At 44.8% G+C, this 21273-nt stretch overlaps 1 protein-coding gene across 4 annotated transcripts in view; it reads right to left on the bottom strand.

Moving 5' to 3' along the window:
* Positions 1–1181: 1181 nt before the first annotated feature.
* Positions 1182–21273, bottom strand: part of LOC129838021 (B-cell receptor CD22-like) — a 43723-nt gene continuing 23631 nt past the window's right edge. For 3 of the 4 annotated variants that reach the window (XM_055904679.1, XM_055904681.1, XM_055904680.1), the window contains 9 exons: positions 5606–5678; positions 4957–5319; positions 4474–4764; positions 3951–4202; positions 3356–3625; positions 3146–3242; positions 2975–3061; positions 2756–2831; positions 1182–2629 (listed from right to left, as the gene is read on the bottom strand). In XM_055904679.1, coding sequence (XP_055760654.1) covers positions 2564–2629; positions 2756–2831; positions 2975–3061; positions 3146–3242; positions 3356–3625; positions 3951–4202; positions 4474–4764; positions 4957–5319; positions 5606–5660 — 1557 coding nt within the window. In that variant the 5' untranslated portion in view covers positions 5661–5678 and the 3' untranslated portion in view covers positions 1182–2563. Of the gene's footprint in view, positions 2630–2755; positions 2832–2974; positions 3062–3145; positions 3243–3355; positions 3626–3950; positions 4203–4473; positions 4765–4956; positions 5320–5605; positions 5679–5763; positions 6128–21273 lie in introns of those variants that run through there. The other variant, XM_055904678.1, reaches the window with a different exon arrangement.

Below are 21273 nucleotides of genomic sequence, written 5' to 3'. Positions count from 1 at the left end.
TCTTTTTGAATATCAAGGAATATTTCACCTTCTCTTCATAGGATGGAACTCGAGTTCGTCATCAGCTGGAAGATGGTGTCCCTTTTTGGTCAGTGTCAGTGGAGGAAAGGGATAGCGGAGGCGAACCCTCAGTCTGCTGCTCTCTCCCTTGGCTGAGACTGACCATCAGATGCAGGCACCATCAGCCCAGTAAAATAAAAATAAAAAGCTAATTATTTAAATGTATGCTCACTCAGCTGTGCTTCACAAGTAATATAACAATGGCTCTATTACCGGTGTGATCACATAGCCTAACTCAAATGTAGCTTTTTTAAATTTTTTAAATGGCCCAAACAACAATGCATTGGCAGGGTAATTCAAGAAAGCCAATATGCAGTGACAATATATTGGTCCTATAGCTTACTGCACAAACCTCACTGCTACAGTACTGTTTTTAATTGGTTAATGTTGCATAGGCTTCCATCTTTTAAGTCATGTTAAAAAATAAATCTGAGCAGTAGATCTCGGCTTGCATTTTGACTCAAAGTGATCTTGACTCAGAGAAGGTTGGTGATCACTGTTCTAGAGTTTTCCCTGTTAACGTTTACCTTTACTGTGGCAATTGTGATCGAATCAACGCAATATTAGCTACTTTCAATGCAACATACCAAAACAAAACAAACTATGCAACAGATGTTGTTGTAGGCATAATGCATTGGAGTATGATTCTATTGCATTGACATGCACTAATCAGCCCACACTCTAGTCTACACAGACCGTACTCTACACAAACTGGTGCAGCATAACAATCAGAGCTGCAGTAGGACTATGTGCAAATAGACTATTGCCATATATGGATCGGTGGCATTTACTTTGAACTGGACTGTGTTTCTAGCATTTAGCAGTCATGAGTAGATACGCTTGTTTTGAGATCAAAGCGAGAGTTGCATGTAGCCACATTTGCACATTTTGTTCACATCCTTTGCTAGTTAGTGTGTTTTTAGCCCCGTTATAGATCATTTGTAGTCAGCAATAGAGGAGTGATTGCTTCCTACATACACTTCTAGACATCTTAGAAAAGTGAGTTAGGTAAAGAGCTTTTTTGTTTGTTTTAAAGGAGCAGTGTTGTATTTTGACACAGGCTTAAATAAGCTAAGTAGCCAGTAGACAGAGGGTTGAATAATTTGTCTGATTCTCTGTAATTATGGTATGGGAATAATAATGCATTTTATTTTGTAAAGTGGTTTCTTGCATCAAACAACACAAAAACATTTTCAGTCACCTCCTCTGAAGGACAAGTGGATAAACAGGTTAATGTCAAGCCCTGCATGTTTATATTTTTTATTTTATTACGTCTCATGGAATGTAGGCCTACATTGAACAACACCCATTGGATGCTACTGTAGGCTGAATGATAGAACAGCTATTTCCATGTTAAAATGTTATGGGATGCATTTTCTCCACTGTTTTGATGGTAAGCCACTTTGGTAAGCCTACATTATGATCAAATAGCCACAGTAGCCTGTGCTTGAAATGAGTGGTATTGTGCAGCTCTACAGTGGATGGGTAGGAAAAATCCACTTGAACGGCCATCCAACTGGTAATTTCTAGTTAAATCAGCCATGAATCCCCTTGTGACAAGAAGAATGGAAGCTTGTTATGTGCAACAGGGAGGGTCAGTTGAATGCAAGATTCACAAATCATTTTAAATGGTTAAACATTTGTAGCCTGTCTATCTATGAGTAACAGGGTTGCCGTATTATGCTAGAGCCGCTCAGTTTTTCACCACAAAACACCAGAAAATGGCCAAAAGAGTATAACCAGCTCACCTGCTTTTACACTATAATTGTAAAAGGAATAGTTCCACCATATTAAAACGAGAGTTCAGTTCACGTAACAGACAAAGGAATCACTTTTCACATAAAATAAATAATAATCTTCAAAAATAACTTCATCAAAGCAACAAAATAACTAGGGCTTTACAGTGATGGTGAAAACTGAGTATTTTTGGGGTTACTGGGTTAAAATCTTTCTAGAAGTCACAGGGGGTGCATGGAGGGACATGAATTTTGACATTTTTGTAGTAATTTAAACGCATTTAAATGCATGTTAGTGCCTTTGTTATGCTTTAGGTTTGTGTCAAGTACAATAAAAAAATGCATTTTGACTGAATACATTGTAGAGGTGGCCGCCTATTAGAAGACTTTGAGGCTTTTTGGCCTCCCATGAGACGGAATGTCATGCCAGTTAATGTGTTAGGTGGTGTTCTGTAATTAACAGTTCAGTTTGTACACAGTTTTGCAGTCTTAATGAGACTGACATAAGTGTATGTGATACCAAAGAGCCTGAATCACCTAAGCCATGAATCATTAAAAAAAATACTTTTAAAAGCCATAAACAAACCCACAACCCAAATAAGATTGTGCCATTTTCTTTAGCCTTTAGAACCATGAAGCTACATAAAGCTAACAAATATAAGCAGTCAGCTGTTCTGCTACATTGAGTTAATATTTTACTGGAACCTTTGACAGAGTGAGTACCATGGCCTCTGGGCCAGCTGACTTCCACATGCTTCCTGTTGTGTTCACATATTAGCATAGACTGCATCGTCTCCACCAACACACTCGTATGGGTCGCCATCCTCTTCAGCCTACAGGAAACCAGATCAGAGACACAGTATCATCATCAACAACCCCACCTCTATTGTTTAATCCTTTGTATCTCCTCAGATCTCTACAGCACCTGTACATGTCTGCAGTAGGCCTACAGTACATACCTCCATGTTGCCATATAGGTGATCGTTGGTGTAGTAGTTTGTGTGGATTTCACTGCTGGCGTCTTTCTGCTCTTTCCTGTGGATAGAGTTAGGACCACTCTCAGATGCATTCCCGTTATCCCGACACAACAAGAGTAAATGTAGACTAATGGGCTTTAACAACTCAGAAGGATGTATACATTATGATCACAGATCACAGAACAGCCTGGAGAAAAATACCTTGATGGTGAGGGATGTGAAAAAGCGCCCTTGGCTGTATCCACGTTCTGCTTGCTGGTTACTGGCTGGTCACTACGACTCCTCCTACTGTTGAGAAAAACTATGTAAAGTTATCAAAACAAACACAAATCTTTATAACTCCTTCCAAAAATAAAAAAAATAGTAACTTACCCCTTCTTGTTCAATAGGCAAGCTGACATGGGAATTAGTATTACTACCACCACTAATGCAGCAATACCAATTGAAACGTACAGCATCAACTTCTTATCTGTCCAAAAACAAATAAATAAGTTTTATTAATGTACCCATAATATCCTTTATGATGTTGATACTGTATGTAATACTTCATTTATGATGCTTCTACCCCACTGTTTCCCTTACCATTTGTGGACACAGTGAAGGACAAGGTGGCATTGCCCTGTGTGTTGCTGGCATGGCAGTGGACGGTCTCGGAGAAGCCTAGTGCCCTCTGTAGGGTCACCATAGTAATTGACCCATGCCTCTCCACTCGGGTACTGGGCCGGTTGGGCAGGGGTCCATCTGGAAGAGACCACTCCACGGTGGCGGGGGGCTCCGAATCCACAATGCACAGACAGGTCACCATGGATATGTCTGAAGTGCAGGCAGAGCCCACTTTGATCTCAGGGGGGTCTGGGATGAGAATGATAAACAGTTTGGTTTTAACTGAACATGTAGTGCTACATCCTGAAGAGAATTGTCTCAATATTATGTACACAGAAAGGACATGCTCCTTATTAACTCAAATCTCTAGCCACTTTAATAATAAAAAATGGGATGTAATAAATGTGTAAAAGGTAGTTGTTGTGAAATTGTTTATATTACTTGTTAGATATTACTGCATGGTCGGAACTAAAAGCACAAGCATTTCGCTACACTCGCACTAACATCTGCTAACCATGTGTATGTGACCAATAAAATTTGATTTGATTTGATTTGAATGGCGGCATCTACTTACACTCTACATTGAGCTTCAGTGAGCTGGAGTGGCCTTGTCCCTCTGTGTTGATGGCAGTGCAGTAGAGGGCTTCAGTGAGTCTGGTCACATTCTCCAGTGTGATGGTAGGTCCCGTGGTGGGCAGAGGTCCTCTGCTGTTCTGCCATCTGTAGCTGTGTGCAGCAGGGTTACTGTCACTGGAGCATCTCAGCTCTACAGAGTCTCCTTCCTTGACACTGGACACTTCCTCAACCTTCACATCCACTGGGGCATCTATGATTAACATCATTAGTAAGAATGCTATTACTATGTAATAAACATCTTAGGACAGATTCAGTGTATCAATCACATGCTAAATCTATTTCAAATTTAAAAGGGAAGTATGCCAAATCCAGACTCTAGACAAAGTGCATGTTTCCTTTTCAAAGAAGTTACATTGACTTTCTTCTTTCACTTTTGTCGTACGCACAGAAACATTCTGTTTTCAAAGAAGTGAAAGTGTAAATCTTCCAGTGTTATTAACACACAGATGTGTTCCACTTACATTTGACATTGAGAGTTTTGGACCTTTTCACTGTCTTCCCTCCCCTGTATGCTGCTGTGCAGACCAGAGACTGGTTGTGATCAGTGATGCTGGGAGTAAAGGTCAGGGATGATGACACTTTCCACTGGCCGTTGGTCAGCTGCTGTGATTGGACACTGGGTGTTCCGGAGTGGCTCCAGGTGAGGAGAGGGGAATCAGATGGGCAGGAGTGAGACACAGAGCAGGAGGCAGACAGCTCCACCCCCACCTTCACCTCCTCCATCACTGACAGAGAGGGGGGTTTTGAAGAGCCTGAAATCAGTGAAGAGAAGAGAACAATTATTGCAGTTCTCTTGAGGTGTGCCTCCACCAGTTCTTGGTTCTGTCCTTTCAGTAATATCATTTAAATCTACAATAAGCTATAGCTTTCATTTGGGTAAATAATGGAATACTATAATACAACAATTTAAATTCTCCTTGTCAATTTGTCCCCTGGGAACTTACTGCTCACTGCAATGGAGACTGTGTCCTCTTTGTATGAATACTTGTTATGGTCTTCCATTTCAATCCTGAAAGTAAAGGGTCCTTTGTCACTGTGATGGAGGGGGTCGATTCTGAGAGAGCAGTTCTTCTGCCAGAGGTCTCCCACCAGCTCTGTACGACCCCTGTAGTCTTTGATGATGTTGGAGCTGTCTGGATGGTATATAGTATCATGGGTGTCTTTGAACCAGATGCCAGTGAATTTGGAGGGCTTCTCCTCTGGTTCTGGGTAGTTGAATGAGCAGGGAATCACGATGCATGAGCCCTGCAGGCCGGATACTGAGCTGGGCACCTCAGCAGTCCACGACGAGGCATCAATTCCCATCACTCAAATAGAAGTAGTTGAAATGTTAATAAGAGGTGTTGGACACAGTCAAGGAATGTGAGTATAATAAATATAATCCCCGATGTTCCTTGTGCTGGTCACAGGTTGATTTGAAAATATCAAGAGGCCATTTTATTGTTAATTTTGTTCTATTAATATTTGAAAGGGGGAGGTGTATTACTAGCCGCTCAAGGTTAGTAATACACATGCACCATTCGCTACTCTTTTTAACTCTCACCACATTGTTTTGTTTTTTGTTGTGTGTAATTTAATAAATTTGTATCCTACCTCCAAGCCAAATGCAATGAATAAGAAAAGGCCATGTTAATGTTTCACTCCGCATCCCCTCTTTGTGCAGGACCTGAGGGAATAAGAATGATTTTATTATCACTAGAATGTTAGCATTTCCTTTGACACGTTTAATGTCTAAAAGCCAAATCACTTACTTGCATAGTTGAATCTTTCTTTCTCATGTCAGATAACCACTCTCCTTCAGAGACATTGACATATAAAGGAAATATTACCATCCTGCTCACACTTCCCATTTCACATATAACGTGATTTCTTTATTTTTGCTATCAGGACTTCCCATATTTTGTCTCTGACTGATGGTATGGTGATTTAACTATTCCATTGAGGGTTAACCCACTAATGTGTAATGTCTTTGAGAATATGTATTTTGACTATGTTTTCCACATTGCCAAACTCAACGGTCCCCCTATCACCATAACTAAGCAAATATTTATTTATTTAATCTTTATGACACCAATATGACACCAATATCTATGAAAATTCACAAATCAACTAGATTGGAGGTACACAACACATCTGTCAACAACAAAAAAAGGGCGGGGGGGGGGTGTGAATTGGGTTGTTTGAGAAGGTTCGAATACTAAGCATCCTGCCTACACATAGTTTAAAGTACTATAGACCATTTTTCAGTACACGACACACTGACGTCACACACATTCAACATAGCCTAGATTTATGTTTTTATTACTTCTAAACAAAAACCTTTTGGGGGTTCTCATACACTTACAATTATGTTTTGATTCTTGCTTGAACATTCGTTGTGATCTTGTACAATAACTAACTTGGATGCAGCAGTTGTTAGTTAGAATAGAATAAGTGTTTTTTAAGTATAATGAAGTTGATTTGCGATGATGACAAAACATTATATTAAGCAAGATATTCATTTGAGCCTTAAAATCCAATTATAATCCAAAAGTAGTGTGAAATGTACTCATAAGCAACATCTAAATAGAGGCTTTTTTTGCTGCCGTTCTATAAGATCTCCCCCTTGTTCTGCCACCAACTTACGCACATCGCCCTCATGCGGCAATGTTTGTAAACACAGAAAGGGGTCTTTACCCAACATACACTACATACGTGGACACCTGCTCATCGAAAATCTCATTCCAAAATCACAGGCATTAACTTGGAGTTGGTCCCCCCTTTGCTGCTATAACAGTCTTCACTCTTCTGGGAAGGCTTTCCACTAGATGTTGAAACATTGTTGAGAGGACTTGCTTCCATTCAGCCACAAGAGCATTAGTCAGGTCGAGCACTGATGTTGGGTAATTAGGCCTGGCTCGCAGTCGGCATTCCAATTCATCCCAAAGGTGTTCGATGGGGTTGAGGTCAGGGCTCTGTGCAGGCCAGTCAAGTTCTTCCACACTAATCTTGACAAAGCATTTCTGTATTGACCTCACTTTGTGCACGTGGGCATTGTCATGCTGAAACACTTCCCCAAAGTATTGCCACAAAATTGGAATCACAGAATCGTCTAGAATGTCATTTTATGCTGTAGCGTTACAATTTCCCTTCACTGGGCCTAGCCTGAACCATGAAAAATAGCCTCATACCATTATTCCTCCTCCAACAAACTTAACAACTGGCAGTATGCATTGGGGCAGGTAGCATTCTCCTGTCATCCGCCAAACCCAGATTTGTCCGTCAGACTGCTAGATGGTGAAGAGTGATTCGTCACTCCAGAGAACGCGTTTCCACTGCTCCACAGTCCAATGGCAGCGAACTTTACACCGCTCCAGCCGACAATTGGCATTGTGCATTGTGATCTTAGGCTTGTGTGCAGCTTCTCGGCCATGGAAACCAATTTCTTGAAGCTCCCGACGAACAGTTATTGTGCTGATGTTGCTTCCAGAGACAGTTTGAAACTCGGTAGAGTGTTGCAACCGAGGACAGATGATTTTTATGTGCTTCAGCACTCGGCGATCCCATTCTGTGAGCTTGTGTGTTCTACCACTTTGTGTCTGAGCCTTTGTTGCTCCTAGATATTTCCACTTCACAATAACAGGACCTAAAGTTGACCAGGGAAAATTTAGCAGGGCAGACGGTGCAATGCTGAAAGTCACTGAGCTCTAAAGTAAGGCCATTCTACTGCCAATGTTTGTCTATGGAGATTGCATGGTCGTGTGGTAAATGTTATACACCTGTCAGCAACGTGTGTTGCCGAAATAGCCGAATCCACTAATTTGAAGGGGTGTCCACATACTTTTGTATATATAGTGTAGCTACTGTAGTAGGTGTGCGCTGTAAAACTTTGGTAGAGCATGGGTGGCATAGGCATTGGGGTGCTCATGTGAATGTCATTTATTTGTCGGCTTCAGACCAATGCCTATTCTCACTTAAAGCATGTATTTTTTGTTTTTAATACAATTAGGAATAAGAATACTAGAATGGACATTAAATGTCTTATCACAGTATCAAAGGTCAACCATTTTGGTCAGGGACTTGGTCAACCATGGTCAGGCAGTGTGTTGTTATAAGGTATTGTGTAAAACTGTAAAACGCTGTGCTTTTTGCTGCCAACTTTACTTTGCTAGCTGACAACTTTACGTTTTTTTTTTTTTCTTTTTAATTACCGTTTATATTTTTAGTTTTTCCATCGCAACTTTTTTCCCTCATTCAACTTTTTCACTCCGGACGCTTTATCTGGACATGGTTCGTCAGCACCTTCAACAGCCGAAGCTAAGTAGTAACATTAACATGATGTCTTTTAATTGCAGTCGCTGTACTCATAATATACAGGAGAACGATCGCCTTACGGCGAGGATAGCTGTGCTACAAGCCCAGCTTCAGGCGCAATCGTTAGGCAAGGGTAATTTCAGTGTAGGAAAGGAAGAAACATCTGTGCTTCTGTGCCACCAGTAAGTACAGATAGTAACGTTAGTATAAACCCCCCTGCACAGTCCCCGCAGCCGGACAACTTTCTCATGGCTTCTGGAGGGAAATGCTGTAGGAATGCTCAACTGGTGTCGCTCATTCAGCCGACAGAAACTTTCAACCGGTTCTCCCCATTATGTAGCGAGTCAGAGTCTGAGGCTGAGTCTTCTCTTGTCTCTACTCCTCCCGCTACGGGGTCTGAGACGCCGAAGGCTCCAACCATTAGCTCTGACAAATTGAAAACCCTAGTCATTGGCGACTCCATTACCCGCAGTATTAGACTAAAAACGTATCACCCAGCGATCATACACTGTTTACCAGGGGGCAGGGCTACGGACGTTAAGGCTAATCTAAAGATGGTGCTGGCTAAAGCTAAATCTGGCGAGTGTAGAGAGTATAGAGATATTGTTATCCACGTCGGCACCAACGATGTTAGGATGAAACAGTCAGAGGTCACCAAGTGCAACATAGCTTCAGCGTGTAAATCAGCTAGAAAGATGTGTCGGCATCAAATAATTGTCTCTGGCCCCCTCCCAGTTAGGGGGAGTGATGAGCTCTACAGCAGAGTCTCAGCACTCAATCGCTGGTTGAAAACTGTTTTCTGCCCCTCCCAAAAGATAGAATTTGTAGATAATTGGCCCTCTTTCTGGGACTCACCCACAAACAGGACCAAGCCTGACCTGCTGAGGAGTGACGGACTCCATCCTAGCTGGAGGGGTGCTCTCATCTTATCTACCAACATAGACAGGGCTCTAATTCCCCTAGCTCCACAATGAAATAGGGTGCAGGCCAGGCAGCAGGCTGTTAGCCAACCTGCCAGCTTAGTGGAGTCTGCCAATAGCACAGTCAGTGTAGTCAGCTCAGCCATACCCGTTGAGACAGTGTCTGTGCCTCAACCTAGGTTGGGCAAAACTAAACATGGCGGTGTTCGCTTTAGCAATCTTATTAGGATAAAGACCTCCTCCATTCCTGCCATTATTGAAAGGGATTGTGATACCTCACATCTCAAAATAGGGTTACTTAATGTTAGATCCCTCACTTCAAAGGCAGTCATAGTCAATGAACTAATCACTGATCATAATCTTGATGTGATTGGCCTGACTGAAACATGGCTTAAGCCTGATGAATTTACTGTGTTAAATGAGGCCTCACCTCCTGGTTACACTAGTGACCATATCCCCCGTGCATCCCGCAAAGGCGGAGGTGTTGCTAACATTTACGATAGCAAATTTCAATTTACAAAAAAAAAAATGAAGTTTTCGTCTTTTGAGCTTCTAGTCATGAAATCTATGCATCCTACTCAATCACTTTTTATAGCTACTGTTTACAGGCCTCCTGGGCCATATACAGCGTTCCTCTCTGAGTTCCCTGAATTCCTATCAGACCTTGTAGTCATAGCAGATCATATTCTAATTTTTGGTGATTTTAATATTCATATGGAGAAGTCCACAGACCCACTCCAAAAGTCTTTCGGAGCCATCATCGACTCAGTGGGTTTTGTCCAACATGTCTCTGGACCTACTCACTGCCACAGTCATACTCTGGACCTAGTTTTGTCCCATGGAAAAAATGTTGTAGATATGAATGTTTTTCCACATAATCCTGGACTATCGGACCACCATTTTATTACGTTTGCAATCGCAACAAATAATCTGCTCAGACCCCAACCAAGGAGCATCAAAAGTCGTGCTATAAATTCTCAGACAACACAAAAATTCCTTGATGCCCTTCCAGACTCCTTCTGCCTACCCAAGGACGTCAGAGGACAAAAATCAGTTAACCACTTAACTGAGGAACTCAATTTAACCTTGCGCAATACCCTAGATGCAGTTGCACCCCTAAAAACGAAAAACATTTGTCATAAGAAACTAGCTCCCTGGTATACAGAAAATACCCGAGCTTTGAAGCAAGCTTCCAGGAAATTGGAACGAAAATGGCGCCACACCAAACTGGAAGTCTTCCGACTAGCTTGGAAAGACAGTACCGTGCAGTACCGAAGAGCCCTCACTGCTGCTCGATCATCCTACTTTTCCAACTTAATCAAGGAAAATAAGAACAATCCAAAATGTCTTTTTCATACTGTTGCAAAGCTAACTAAAAAACAGCATTCCCCAAGAGAGGATGGCTTTCACTTCAGCAGTAATAAATTCATGAACTTCTTTGAGGAAAAGATCATGACCATTAGAAAGGAAATTACGGACTCCTCTTTGAATCTGCGTATTCCTCCAGGGCTTAGCTGTCCTGGATCTGCACAGCTCTGCCAGGGCCTGGGATCGGGAGAGACACTTAAGTGTTTTAGTACTATATCTCTTGACACAATGATGAAAATGATCATGGCCTCTAAACCTTCAAGCTGCATACTGGATCCTATTCCTACTAAACTACTGAAAGAGCTGCTTCCTGTGCTTGGCCCTCCTATGTTGAACATAATAAACAGCTCTCTATCTACCGGATGTGTACCAAACTCACTAAAAGTGGCAGTGATAAAGCCTCTCTTGAAAAAGCCAAACCTTGACCCGGAAAATATAAAAAACTATCGGCCTATATCGAATCTTCCATTCCTCTCAAAAATTTTAGAAAAAGCTGTTGCACAGCAACTCACTGCCTTTCTGAAGACAAACAATGTATACGAAATGCTTCAGTCTGGTTTTAGACCCCATCATAGCACTGAGACTGCACTTGTGAAGGTGGTAAATGACCTTTTAATGGCGTCAGACCGAGGCTCTGCATCTGTCCTCGTGCTACTAGACCTTAGTGCTGCCTTTGACACCATCGATCACCACATTCTTTTGGAGAGACTGGAAACCCAAATTGGTCTACACGGACAAGTTCTGGCCTGGGTTAGATCTTATCTGTCGGAAAGATATCAGTTTGTCTCTGTGAATGGTTTGTCCTCTGACAAATCAACTGTACATTTCGGTGTTCGTCAAGGTTCCGTTTTAGGACCACTATTGTTTTCACTATATATTTTACCTCTTGGGGATGTTATTCGAAAACATAATGTTAACTTTCACTGCTATGCGGATGACACACAGCTGTACATTTCAATGAAACATGGTGAAGCCCCAAAATTGCCCTCGCTAGAAGCCTGTGTTTCAGACATAAGGAAGTGGATGGCTGAAAACTTTCTACTTTTAAACTCGGACAAAACAGAGATGCTTGTTCTAGGTCCCAAGAAACAAAGAGATCGTCTGTTAAATCTGACAATTCATCTTGATGGTTGTAAAGTCGTCTCAAATAAAACTGTGAAGGACCTCGGCGTTACTCTTGACCCTATTCTCTCTTTTGATGAACATATCAAGACTGTTTCAAGGACAGCTTTTTTCCATCTACGTAACATTGCAAAAATCAGAAATTTTCTGTCCAAAAATGATGCAGAAAAATTAATCCATGCATTTGTTACTTCTAGGTTAGACTACTGCAATGCTCTACTTTCCGGCTACCCGGATAAAGCACTAAATAGGGGAACGGCACCTCAGTACCTTCAGGCTCTGATCAGGCCCTACACCCAAACAAGGGCACTGCGTTCATCCACCTCTGGCCTGCTCGCCTCCCTACCACTGAGGAAGTACAGTTCCCGCTCAGCCCAGTCAAAACTGTTCGCTGCTCTGGCACCCCAATGGTGGAACAAACTCCCTCACGACGCCAGGACAGCGGAGTCAATCACCACCTTCCGGAGACACCTGAAACCCCACCTCTTCAAGGAATACCTAGGATAAAGCAATCCTTCTGCCCCCCCCCCCCCCCCCCTTAAAAGATTTAGATGCACTATTGTAAAGTGGCTGTTCCACTGGATGTCATTAGGTGAATGCACCAATTTGTAAGTCGCTCTGGATAAGAGCGTCTGCTAAATGACTTAAATGTAAATGTAAATGTAAATAAACTTCAGTTAGTGCTAAATGCGGCTGCTAGAATCCTGACTAGAACCAAGAAATTTGATCTTATTACTCCAGTGCTAGCTTCCCTACACTGGCTTCCTGTTAAGGCAAGGGCTGATTTCAAGGTTTTACTGTTAACCTATAAAGCGTTACATGGGCTTGCTCCTACCTATCTTCCGAGTTGGTCCTGCCGTACATACCAATACGTACGCTACGGTCACAAGACGCAGGCCTCCTAATTGTCCCTAGAATTTCTAAGCAAACAGCGGGAGGCAAGGCTTTCTCCTATAGATCTCCATTTTTATGGAACAGTCTGCCTACCCATGTGAGAGACGCAGACTCGGTCTCAACCTTTAAGTCTTTACTAAAGACTTATCTCTTCAGTAGGTCATATGGTTGAGTGTAGTCTGGCCCAGGAGTGTGAAGGTGAACGGAAAGGCTCTGGAGCAACGAACCGCCCTTGCTGTCTCTGCCTGGCCGGTTCCCCTCTCTCCACTGGGATTCTCTGCCTCTAACCCTATTACAGGGGCTGAGTCACTGGCTTACTGGTGCTCTTTCATGCCGTCACTAGGAGGGGTGCGTCACTTGAGTGGGTTGAGTTACTGACGTGATCTTCCTGTCTGGGTTGGCGCACCCCCTTGGTTTGTGCTGTGGTGGAGATCTTTGTTGGCTATACTCGGCCTTGTCTCAGGATTGTAAGTTGGTGATTGAAGACATCCCTCTAGTGGTGCGGGGGCTGTGCTTTGGCAAAGTGGGTGGGGTTATATCCTTCCTGTTTGGCCCTGTCCGGGGGTTTCTTCGGATGGGGCCACAGTGTCTCCTGACCGCTCCTGTCTCAGCCTCCAGTATTTATGTTGCAGTAGTTTGTGTCGGGGGGCTAGAGTCAGTTGGTTATACCTGGAGTACTTCTCCTGTCTTATCCAGTGTCCTGTGTGAATTTAAGTATGCTCTCTCTAATTCTCTCGTTCTATCTTTCTTTCTCTCTCTCTGAGAACCTGAGCCCTAGGACCATACGTCAGGACTACCGGGCATGATGACTCCTTGCTGTCCCCAGTCCGCCTGGCCTTGCTGCTATTCCAGTTTCAACTGTTCTGCCTGCGGTTACGGAACCCCTACCTGTCCCAGACCTGCTGTTTTCAACTCTTAATGATCGGCTATGAAAAGCCAACTGAGATTTATTCCTGATTATTATTTGACCATGCTTGTCACTTATGAACATTTTTGAACATCTTGGCATAGTTCTGTTATAATCTCCACCCGGCACAGCCAGAAGAGTACTGGCCGCCCCTCATAGCCTGGTTCCTCTCTAGGTTTCTTCCTAGGTTTTGGCCTTTCTAGGGAGTTTTTCCTAGCCACCGTGCTTCTACACCTGCATAACTAGCTGTTTGGGGTTTTAGGCTGGGTTTCTGTACAGCACTTCGAGATATTAGCTGATGTACGAAGGGCTATATAAAATAAACTTGATTGATTGATTGATTGAAAACATTTAATTTTAAGATTACATGCACAGTATGTTTATTGGATAGCTAGCCAGCCAGTTCAATAATGTGAGTCTGGAAGGAGAGTTTAGAGTCTAGCCTGACACCTAGGTATTTATAGTTGTCCACATATTCTAAGTCAGAACTGTCCAGAGTGGTGATGCTAGTCGGGCGGGCGGGTGCTGGCAGCGATCAGTTGAAGAGCATGCATTCAGTTTTACTTGCATTTAAGAGCAGTTGGAGGCCACGGAAGGAGTGTTGTATGGCATTGAAGCTTGTCTGGAGGTTTGTTAAGCTTCTCCAATCCAAAATTAAATCTAGAATCGGCTTCTTATTTCGCAACAAAGGATCCGTCACTCATGCTGCCAAACATACCCTCTTAAAACTGACTATACTACCGATCTTTGACTTCGCCAATGTCATTTACAAAATAGCCTCCAACACTCTACTCAGCAAATTAGATGTAGTCTATCAAGGTGCTATCCATTTTGTCACCAAAGCCCCATATACCACCCACCACTGCAACCTGTATGCTCTCGTCGGCTGGCCCTCGCTTCATATTCGTCGCCAAACCCACTGGCTCCAGGTCATCTATAAGTCTTTGCTAGGTAAATCCCCGCCTTATCTCAGCTCACTGGTCTCCATAGCAGCACCCACCCGTAGCACGCACTCCAGCAGGTATATTTCTCTGGTCATCCCCAAAGCCAACACCTACTTTGGCCGTCTTTCCTTCCAGTTCTCTGCTGCCAATGACTGGAACGAATTGCAAAAATCACTGAAGCTGGAGACTCATATCTCCCTCACTAACTTTAAGCATCAGCTGTCAGAGCAGCTTACGATCATTGCACCTGTACACAGCCCATCTGTAAATAACCACCCAACTACCTCATCCCAATATTGTTATTTTTTTGCTTCTTTGCACCCCAGTATCTCTACACATTCATCTTCTGTACATCTGTCACTCCAGTGTTTAATTGCTAAATTGTAATTATTTCACCCCATAACCTATTTTTTGCCTTACCTCCCCAATCTTACTACATTTGCACACACTGTATATACATTTTTCTATTATGTTATTGACTGTACGTTTATTTATCCCATGTGTAACTCTGTGTTGTTTGTGTCCACTGCTTTTATTTATCTTGGCCATGTTGCAGTAAATGAGAACATGTTCTCAACTGGCCTACCTGGTTAAATAAAGTGAAATGTAAAAAAAAAATTTTTTTTTTAATTCCGCAGGTTGGCTTGGAGGCAGCCTACTACAACGGGAACCTCACAGTTCCTCTGTAACTCAACGGTTAGCAGCGCCACCTCACCGGTCACTCCGGCTTCCCGGGAGCAACGCTTACCTCCCCCGGAACGTTTCAATGGAGAGCCGGGAACCTGTCGGGCATTTCTAGCCCACTGTGCCCTCATTTTTGAGCTTCAGCCCTCTTCCTTCCCCTCAGACCATTCTAAGTTTGCGTACCTTATCACGCTGATGCCTGGGAGAGCGCTCGCCTGGGCTACAGTGGTATGGGAGCAACAGCCGGCCATATGCGGCAGTCTGTAGGAGTTTGTGGGAGAGGTTAAGAAGGTGTTTTATTCCCCATTTTCCAGGAGAGGGGCTGCCCAGAAGCTACTCCAGCTGCAGCAGCACTCCCGCAGTGTGGCAGACTATGTGGTGGATTTCCGCACGATGGCAACGGACACTGCCTGGAACCAGGAAGCGCTGTTCGACATGTTCCTACACATAGTCTCAGAGGAGGTCAAGGACAAGCTTGCAGCCCGGGAATTACCCATGGATCTCAATTCCCTCATCGCCTTGACCATCAGGATCGATGGGCGACTATGGGAACGACGGAGGGAGAGGAGATTCGATTTTTTTCGCCCGTCCAAGGATTCCACCTCGCCTCTGAGGCATCCCGGAAGCACCCGACGGTCCCGTTGCGGAGAGAACCCGAGGCCACCCGAGGTTCCCCGAGAGTAGCCGAAGACGGTCGAGTCATCGTTTCCCGAACCTATGCAACTAGGTCGAGCTGGGTTGTCGCCAGCGGAACGGCGATACAGGCTCAACACTAAGAGCTGCCTGTGTTGCGGGACTCGTGGTCATTTTGTATCCTCTTGTCCGCTAAAAGACCTGGTTCACCGGTAGGAGCGAGTACTCTGGTGGGTCATATGGAGAACTTCTCTGCTCCTCCTACTCACACCCGTTTCATGACATTTTGCTGTTGGGAAACCAGTCAAAATTTCTCCAGGTCCTTATTGACTTTGGGGCCAATGAGAGCTTTTTGGACTCTACCCTGGCTTCCTAGCTGGATATCCCCACACAGCCCCTCTCCATTTCCATGGACGTCAGAGTGCTGGACGGCCGGGTCACCCACACTACCACTCCCATCAACCTCAGTGTGTCAGGGAACCACAGCGAGGCCATCCAGTTCCTGCTCATTAAGTCTCCTCAGGTTCTCGTTGTATTGGGATTCTCCTGGCTCCAGCGACCTGATCCCCTCATTAACTGGTCTATTGGTGCCATCATGGGCTGGAGCCCGTTCTGCCACACCCATTGCCTGACGTCAGCACAACCTGCTCCGCAATTCCTGCGGAGTACCAGGACCTCCGGGAGGTGTTCAGCAAAGCCCGGGTCACTTCGCTTCCTCCGCACCGACCATATGACTGCGGGATTGACCTTCCTCCTAGCACTACTCCGCCCCGGGGATGACTGTAATCTCTGTTGAGACCAGAGACCAAGGCGATGTTGACCTACATAGGCGACACCCTAGCTGCAGGCTTCATCCATCCTTCGTCCTCTCCCGACGGCGCAGGATTGTTCTTTGTGGAGAAGAAGGACAAGACCCTGTGCCTATGCATTTATTACCGGGGTCTCAACGACATAATGGTGAAGAATCGCTACCCACTATGCCTCAACTCCTCGGCCTTCGAGCCGCTCCAGGGGGCCACTGTGTTTTCCAAGTTGGATCTACGGAACTCCTACCACTTGGTGTGGATACAGGAAGGAGACGAGTGGAAGACCGCCTTCAACATGGTCAGCGGTCACTATGAGTATCTGGTCATGCCATTTGGCCTTACCAACGCCCCTGCCGTGATCCAGGCTCTGGTGAATGATGTTCTCCGTGACATGCTGAACCAGTTCGTCTTTGTCTACCTCGATGACATCCTCGTCTTCTCCCGCTCCATCCAAGAACATGTGCTCCACATCCGACAGGTTCTCCAACACCTCCTGGAGAACCAGCTGTTTGTAAAAGCAGAGAAGTGCAAGTTTCATCACTCCACCATCCCTTTTCTGAGGTACATCATTGCTGCAGGGAGTGTACAAATGGATCCCGGGAATGTGAGAGTGGTGGTGGATTGGCCCCAGCCTACATCCAGGGTGCAACTGCAATGTTTCCTGGAGTTCGTCAACTTCTACCGCCAATTTATCCGGGGTTACAGCACCCTGGCTTCCCCCCTGTCAGCACTCACCTCGCCGAAGATTCCATTCACGTGGTCTCCAGCTGCCGACCGGGCGTTCCGGGACATCAAACATCGCTTTACCACAGCTCCCATCTTTGTTCACCCTCACCCTTTCCATCAGTTCGTGGTGGCAGCCGATACTTCGGAGTGGGGGCTGTCCTGTCCCATCATTCTGCCCTGGACCTCAAGCTGCATCCCTGCCCCTTCTTCTCTCATCGCCTCAACACCACGGAAAAAAACTTATGATGTGGGGAATCGTGAGCTTATGTGGGTGAAGATGGCATTGGAGGAATGGAGGCACTGGCTGGAGGGGGCGGAACATCCATTCATCGTGTGGACCGACCACAAGAACCTGGAGTATCTCTGCACCGCCAAATTCCTCAACTCCAGGCAAGCTAGATGGGCCCTGCTGTTCACATGGTTCAAATTCTCTCTCTCGTACCGGCCGGGATCCAAGAACGTCAAGCCAGATGCGCTGTCACGCCGCTATAGCCCCACGAATACTACACCGGTACCCGAGGCCATCCTTCCCACTTCATGCCTGGTGACAGCATTCAGCTGGGGAATAGGGAAGCAGGTCTGGGAGGCGCAGGGTTTCCAGCCAAACCCCGGGGGTAGGCCCCGATAATTGGCTGTTCGTTCCAGACACCGTCCAGGCTTGTCTGCCACCTGGGCGCCTGTCAGACCCTGGCTTTTGTACAACAACGCTTTTGGTGGCCTACCATGGTCCCTGCCGTGACCGCATTCATCGCCACTTGCACGGTGTGTGCACAGTACAAGACTTCTCGGCAAGTTCCGGCTGGTCCTCTCCAACTTCTGCCTGTCCCTCACCGTCCCTGGTCTCACATCTCCCTGGACTTTGTCACGGGTCTTCCCCCGTCTGATGGCAACACCACCGTCCTGACCGTGGTGGATCGGTTTTCCAAAGCTGCTCACTTCATTCCTCTCCCCAAACTACCCTCTGCCAAGGAGACGGCCCAGCTCATGGTGCAGCACGTCTTCCGGATTCATAGACTACCGGTAGACATGGTATCTGACCGGGGTTCTCAGTTCTCATCCCAGTTCTGGAAGGTGTTCTGCACCCTCATTGGGTCGTCGGCCAGCCTGTCCTCCTGGTTTCATACCTTGGCATACCTTCTGCCCACATGTTTGTCCGTCGCTGTCGTCGTACCTGGAGGAGAGCCCGGTTGGCCCTCCACATGACCACCTCCAGGTATCGATGACAAGCGGATCACACCTGGACCCCGGCTCCCTGGTATCGGCTAGGGCAGAAGGTATTGCTGCTCACCTGGGATCTGCTCCTCCGGGTGGAATCCTGCAAACTCTCCCCCCGGTTTATTGACCCTTTTCCCATCTCCAAAGTCATTAGCCCCGCTGCTGTTCGTCTTTTGTTGCCTGGTACCCTTCGTATAATGCCTATGCCACCCATGTTCTACCAAAGTTTTACAGCACACAGCTTTGACCTACTACAGTAGCTACACAGTTTATACAAAAGTATGTGGACATCCCTTCAAATTAGTGGATTCGGCTATATTGGCAACACACGTTGCTGACAGGTGTATAACATTTACCACACTGCCGTGCAATCTCCATAGACAAACATTGGCAGTAGAATGGCCTTACTTTAGAGCTCAGTGACTTTCAGCATTGCACCGTCTGCCCTGCTAAATTTTCCCTGGTCAACTTTAAGTCCTGTTATTGTGAAGTGGAAACGTCTAGGAGCAACAACGGCTCAGACACAAAGTGGTAGAACACACAAGCTCACAGAACGGGATCGCCTAGTGCTGAAGCGCATCAAAATCGTCTGTCCTCGGTTGCAACACTAACTCCTGAGTTTCAAACTGTCTCTGGAAGCAACATCAGCACAATAATTGTTCGTCGGGAGCTTCATGAAATTGGTTTCCATGGCCGAGCAGCTGCACACAAGCCTAAGATCACAATGCACAATGCCAATTGTCGGCTGGAGCGGTGTAAAGTTCGCTGCCATTGGACTGTGGAGCAGTGGAAACGCGTTCTCTGGAGTGACGAATCACTCTTCACCATCTAGCAGTCTGACGGAAAAATCTGGATTTGGCGGATGCCAGGAGAATGCTACCTGCCCCAATGCATACTGCCAACTGTTAAGTTTGTTGGAGGAGGAATAATGGTCTGGGGCTGTTTTTCATGGTTCAGGCTAGGCCCAGTGAAGGGAAATTGTAACGCTACAGCATAAAATTACATTCTAGACGATTCTGTGATTCCAATTTTGTGGCAACACTTTGGGGAAGTGTTTCAGCATGACAATGCCCACGTGCACAAAGTGAGGTCAATACAGAAATGCTTTGTCAAGATTAGTGTGGAAGAACTTGACTGGCCTGCACAGAGCCCTGACCTCAACCCCATCGAACACCTTTGGGATGAATTGGAATGCCGACTGCGAGCCAGGCCTAATTGCCCAACATCAGTGCTCGACCTGACTAATGCTCTTGTGGCTGAATGGAAGCAAGTCCTCTCAGCAATGTTTCAACATCTAGTGGAAAGCCTTCCCAGAAGAGTGAAGGCTAATATAGCAGCAAAGGGGGGACCAACTCCAAGTTAATGCCTGTGATTTTGGAATGAGATGTTCGATGAGCAGGTGTCCACGTATGTAGTGTATGTTGGGTAAAGACCCCTTTCTGTGTTTACAAACATTGCCGCATGAGGGCGATGCCCGTAAGTTGGTGGCAGAACAAGGGGGAGATCTTATAGAACGGCAGCAAAAAAAGCCTCTATTTAGATGTTGCTTATGAGTACATTTCACACTACTTTTGGATTATAATTGGATTTTAAGGCTCAAATGAATATCTTGCTTAATATAATGTTTTGTCATCATCGCAAATCAACTTCATTATACTTAAAAAACACTTCAACTTCAACCAGTAAAATTACTCTTTGGCTACCTTTTGCTACAGCATATATCAATTAGTGTTAGTATTCTAACTAACAACTGCTGCATCCAAGTTAGTTATTGTACAAGATCACAACGAATGTTCAAGCAAGAATCAAAACATAATTGTAAGTGTATGACAACCCCCAAAAGGTTTTTGTTTAGAAGTAATAAAAACATAAATCTAGGCTATGTTGAATGTGTGTGACGTCAGTGTGTTTTGTACTGAAAAAGGGTCTATTGTACTTCAAACTATGTGTAGGCTGTCACGCCCTGACCATAGAGAGCCTTTTATTCTCTATGTTGGTTAGGTTGGGTGTGACTAGGGTGGGTTATCTAGGTTATTATATGTCTATGTTGGCCTGGTATGGTTTCCAATCAGAGGCAGCTGTTTACCGTTGTCTCTGATTGGGGATCATATTTAGGCAGCCTTTCCCACTGGGTTTTTGTGGGATCTTGTTTGTTTGTGTGTAGTTGCCTGTGAGCACTGCATTTGACTTAATGTTTCTATTGTTTTGGTGAGATATATTAAATAAACATTTGGAACTCTACGCACCTTGGTCCGTTAATTCTACAAACAATCGTGACATAGGTAGGATGCTTAAGTTTTGAAACTTCTCAAACAACCCAATTCATACTTCCCCCCTTTTTTGTTGTTGACAGGTGTGTTGTGTACCTCCAATCTAGTTGATTTGTGAATTTTCATAGTGTTATGAATTTTATGAATAATGACTAAATGATGTATACATTTAACGTAGAACTATACCTAACAGAATTCTACCCTGTCTCTGTATAATGATAAATAATGTTTGTCCATAAGAAAGAGGGACTGTTAGCAGGCAAGGAACTGTGGCAGACAACTTGTGACCACTGTGAAACTGATAACGGGGATGGAAGTCTCCCTACTCAGGGAGGGGAGAAACCTTTGGCTTGTAGTAGATTGTATAACAGGTGGCAGGCAATGTATGAGTAGGAGATAACTTGTGAACTATATTGTCTGAGAGGAGGGATATTTATGATGAAATGAGAGGTATATAAACCAATGTACAGGAAATGATA

This window comes from Salvelinus fontinalis, chromosome 38, assembly GCF_029448725.1.
Source record: "Salvelinus fontinalis isolate EN_2023a chromosome 38, ASM2944872v1, whole genome shotgun sequence".
NCBI classification, from domain to species: domain Eukaryota; kingdom Metazoa; phylum Chordata; class Actinopteri; order Salmoniformes; family Salmonidae; genus Salvelinus; species Salvelinus fontinalis.
The sequence above is the reverse complement of the archived record's forward strand: the minus strand, read 5'-3'. Positions and strand labels throughout refer to the sequence as shown.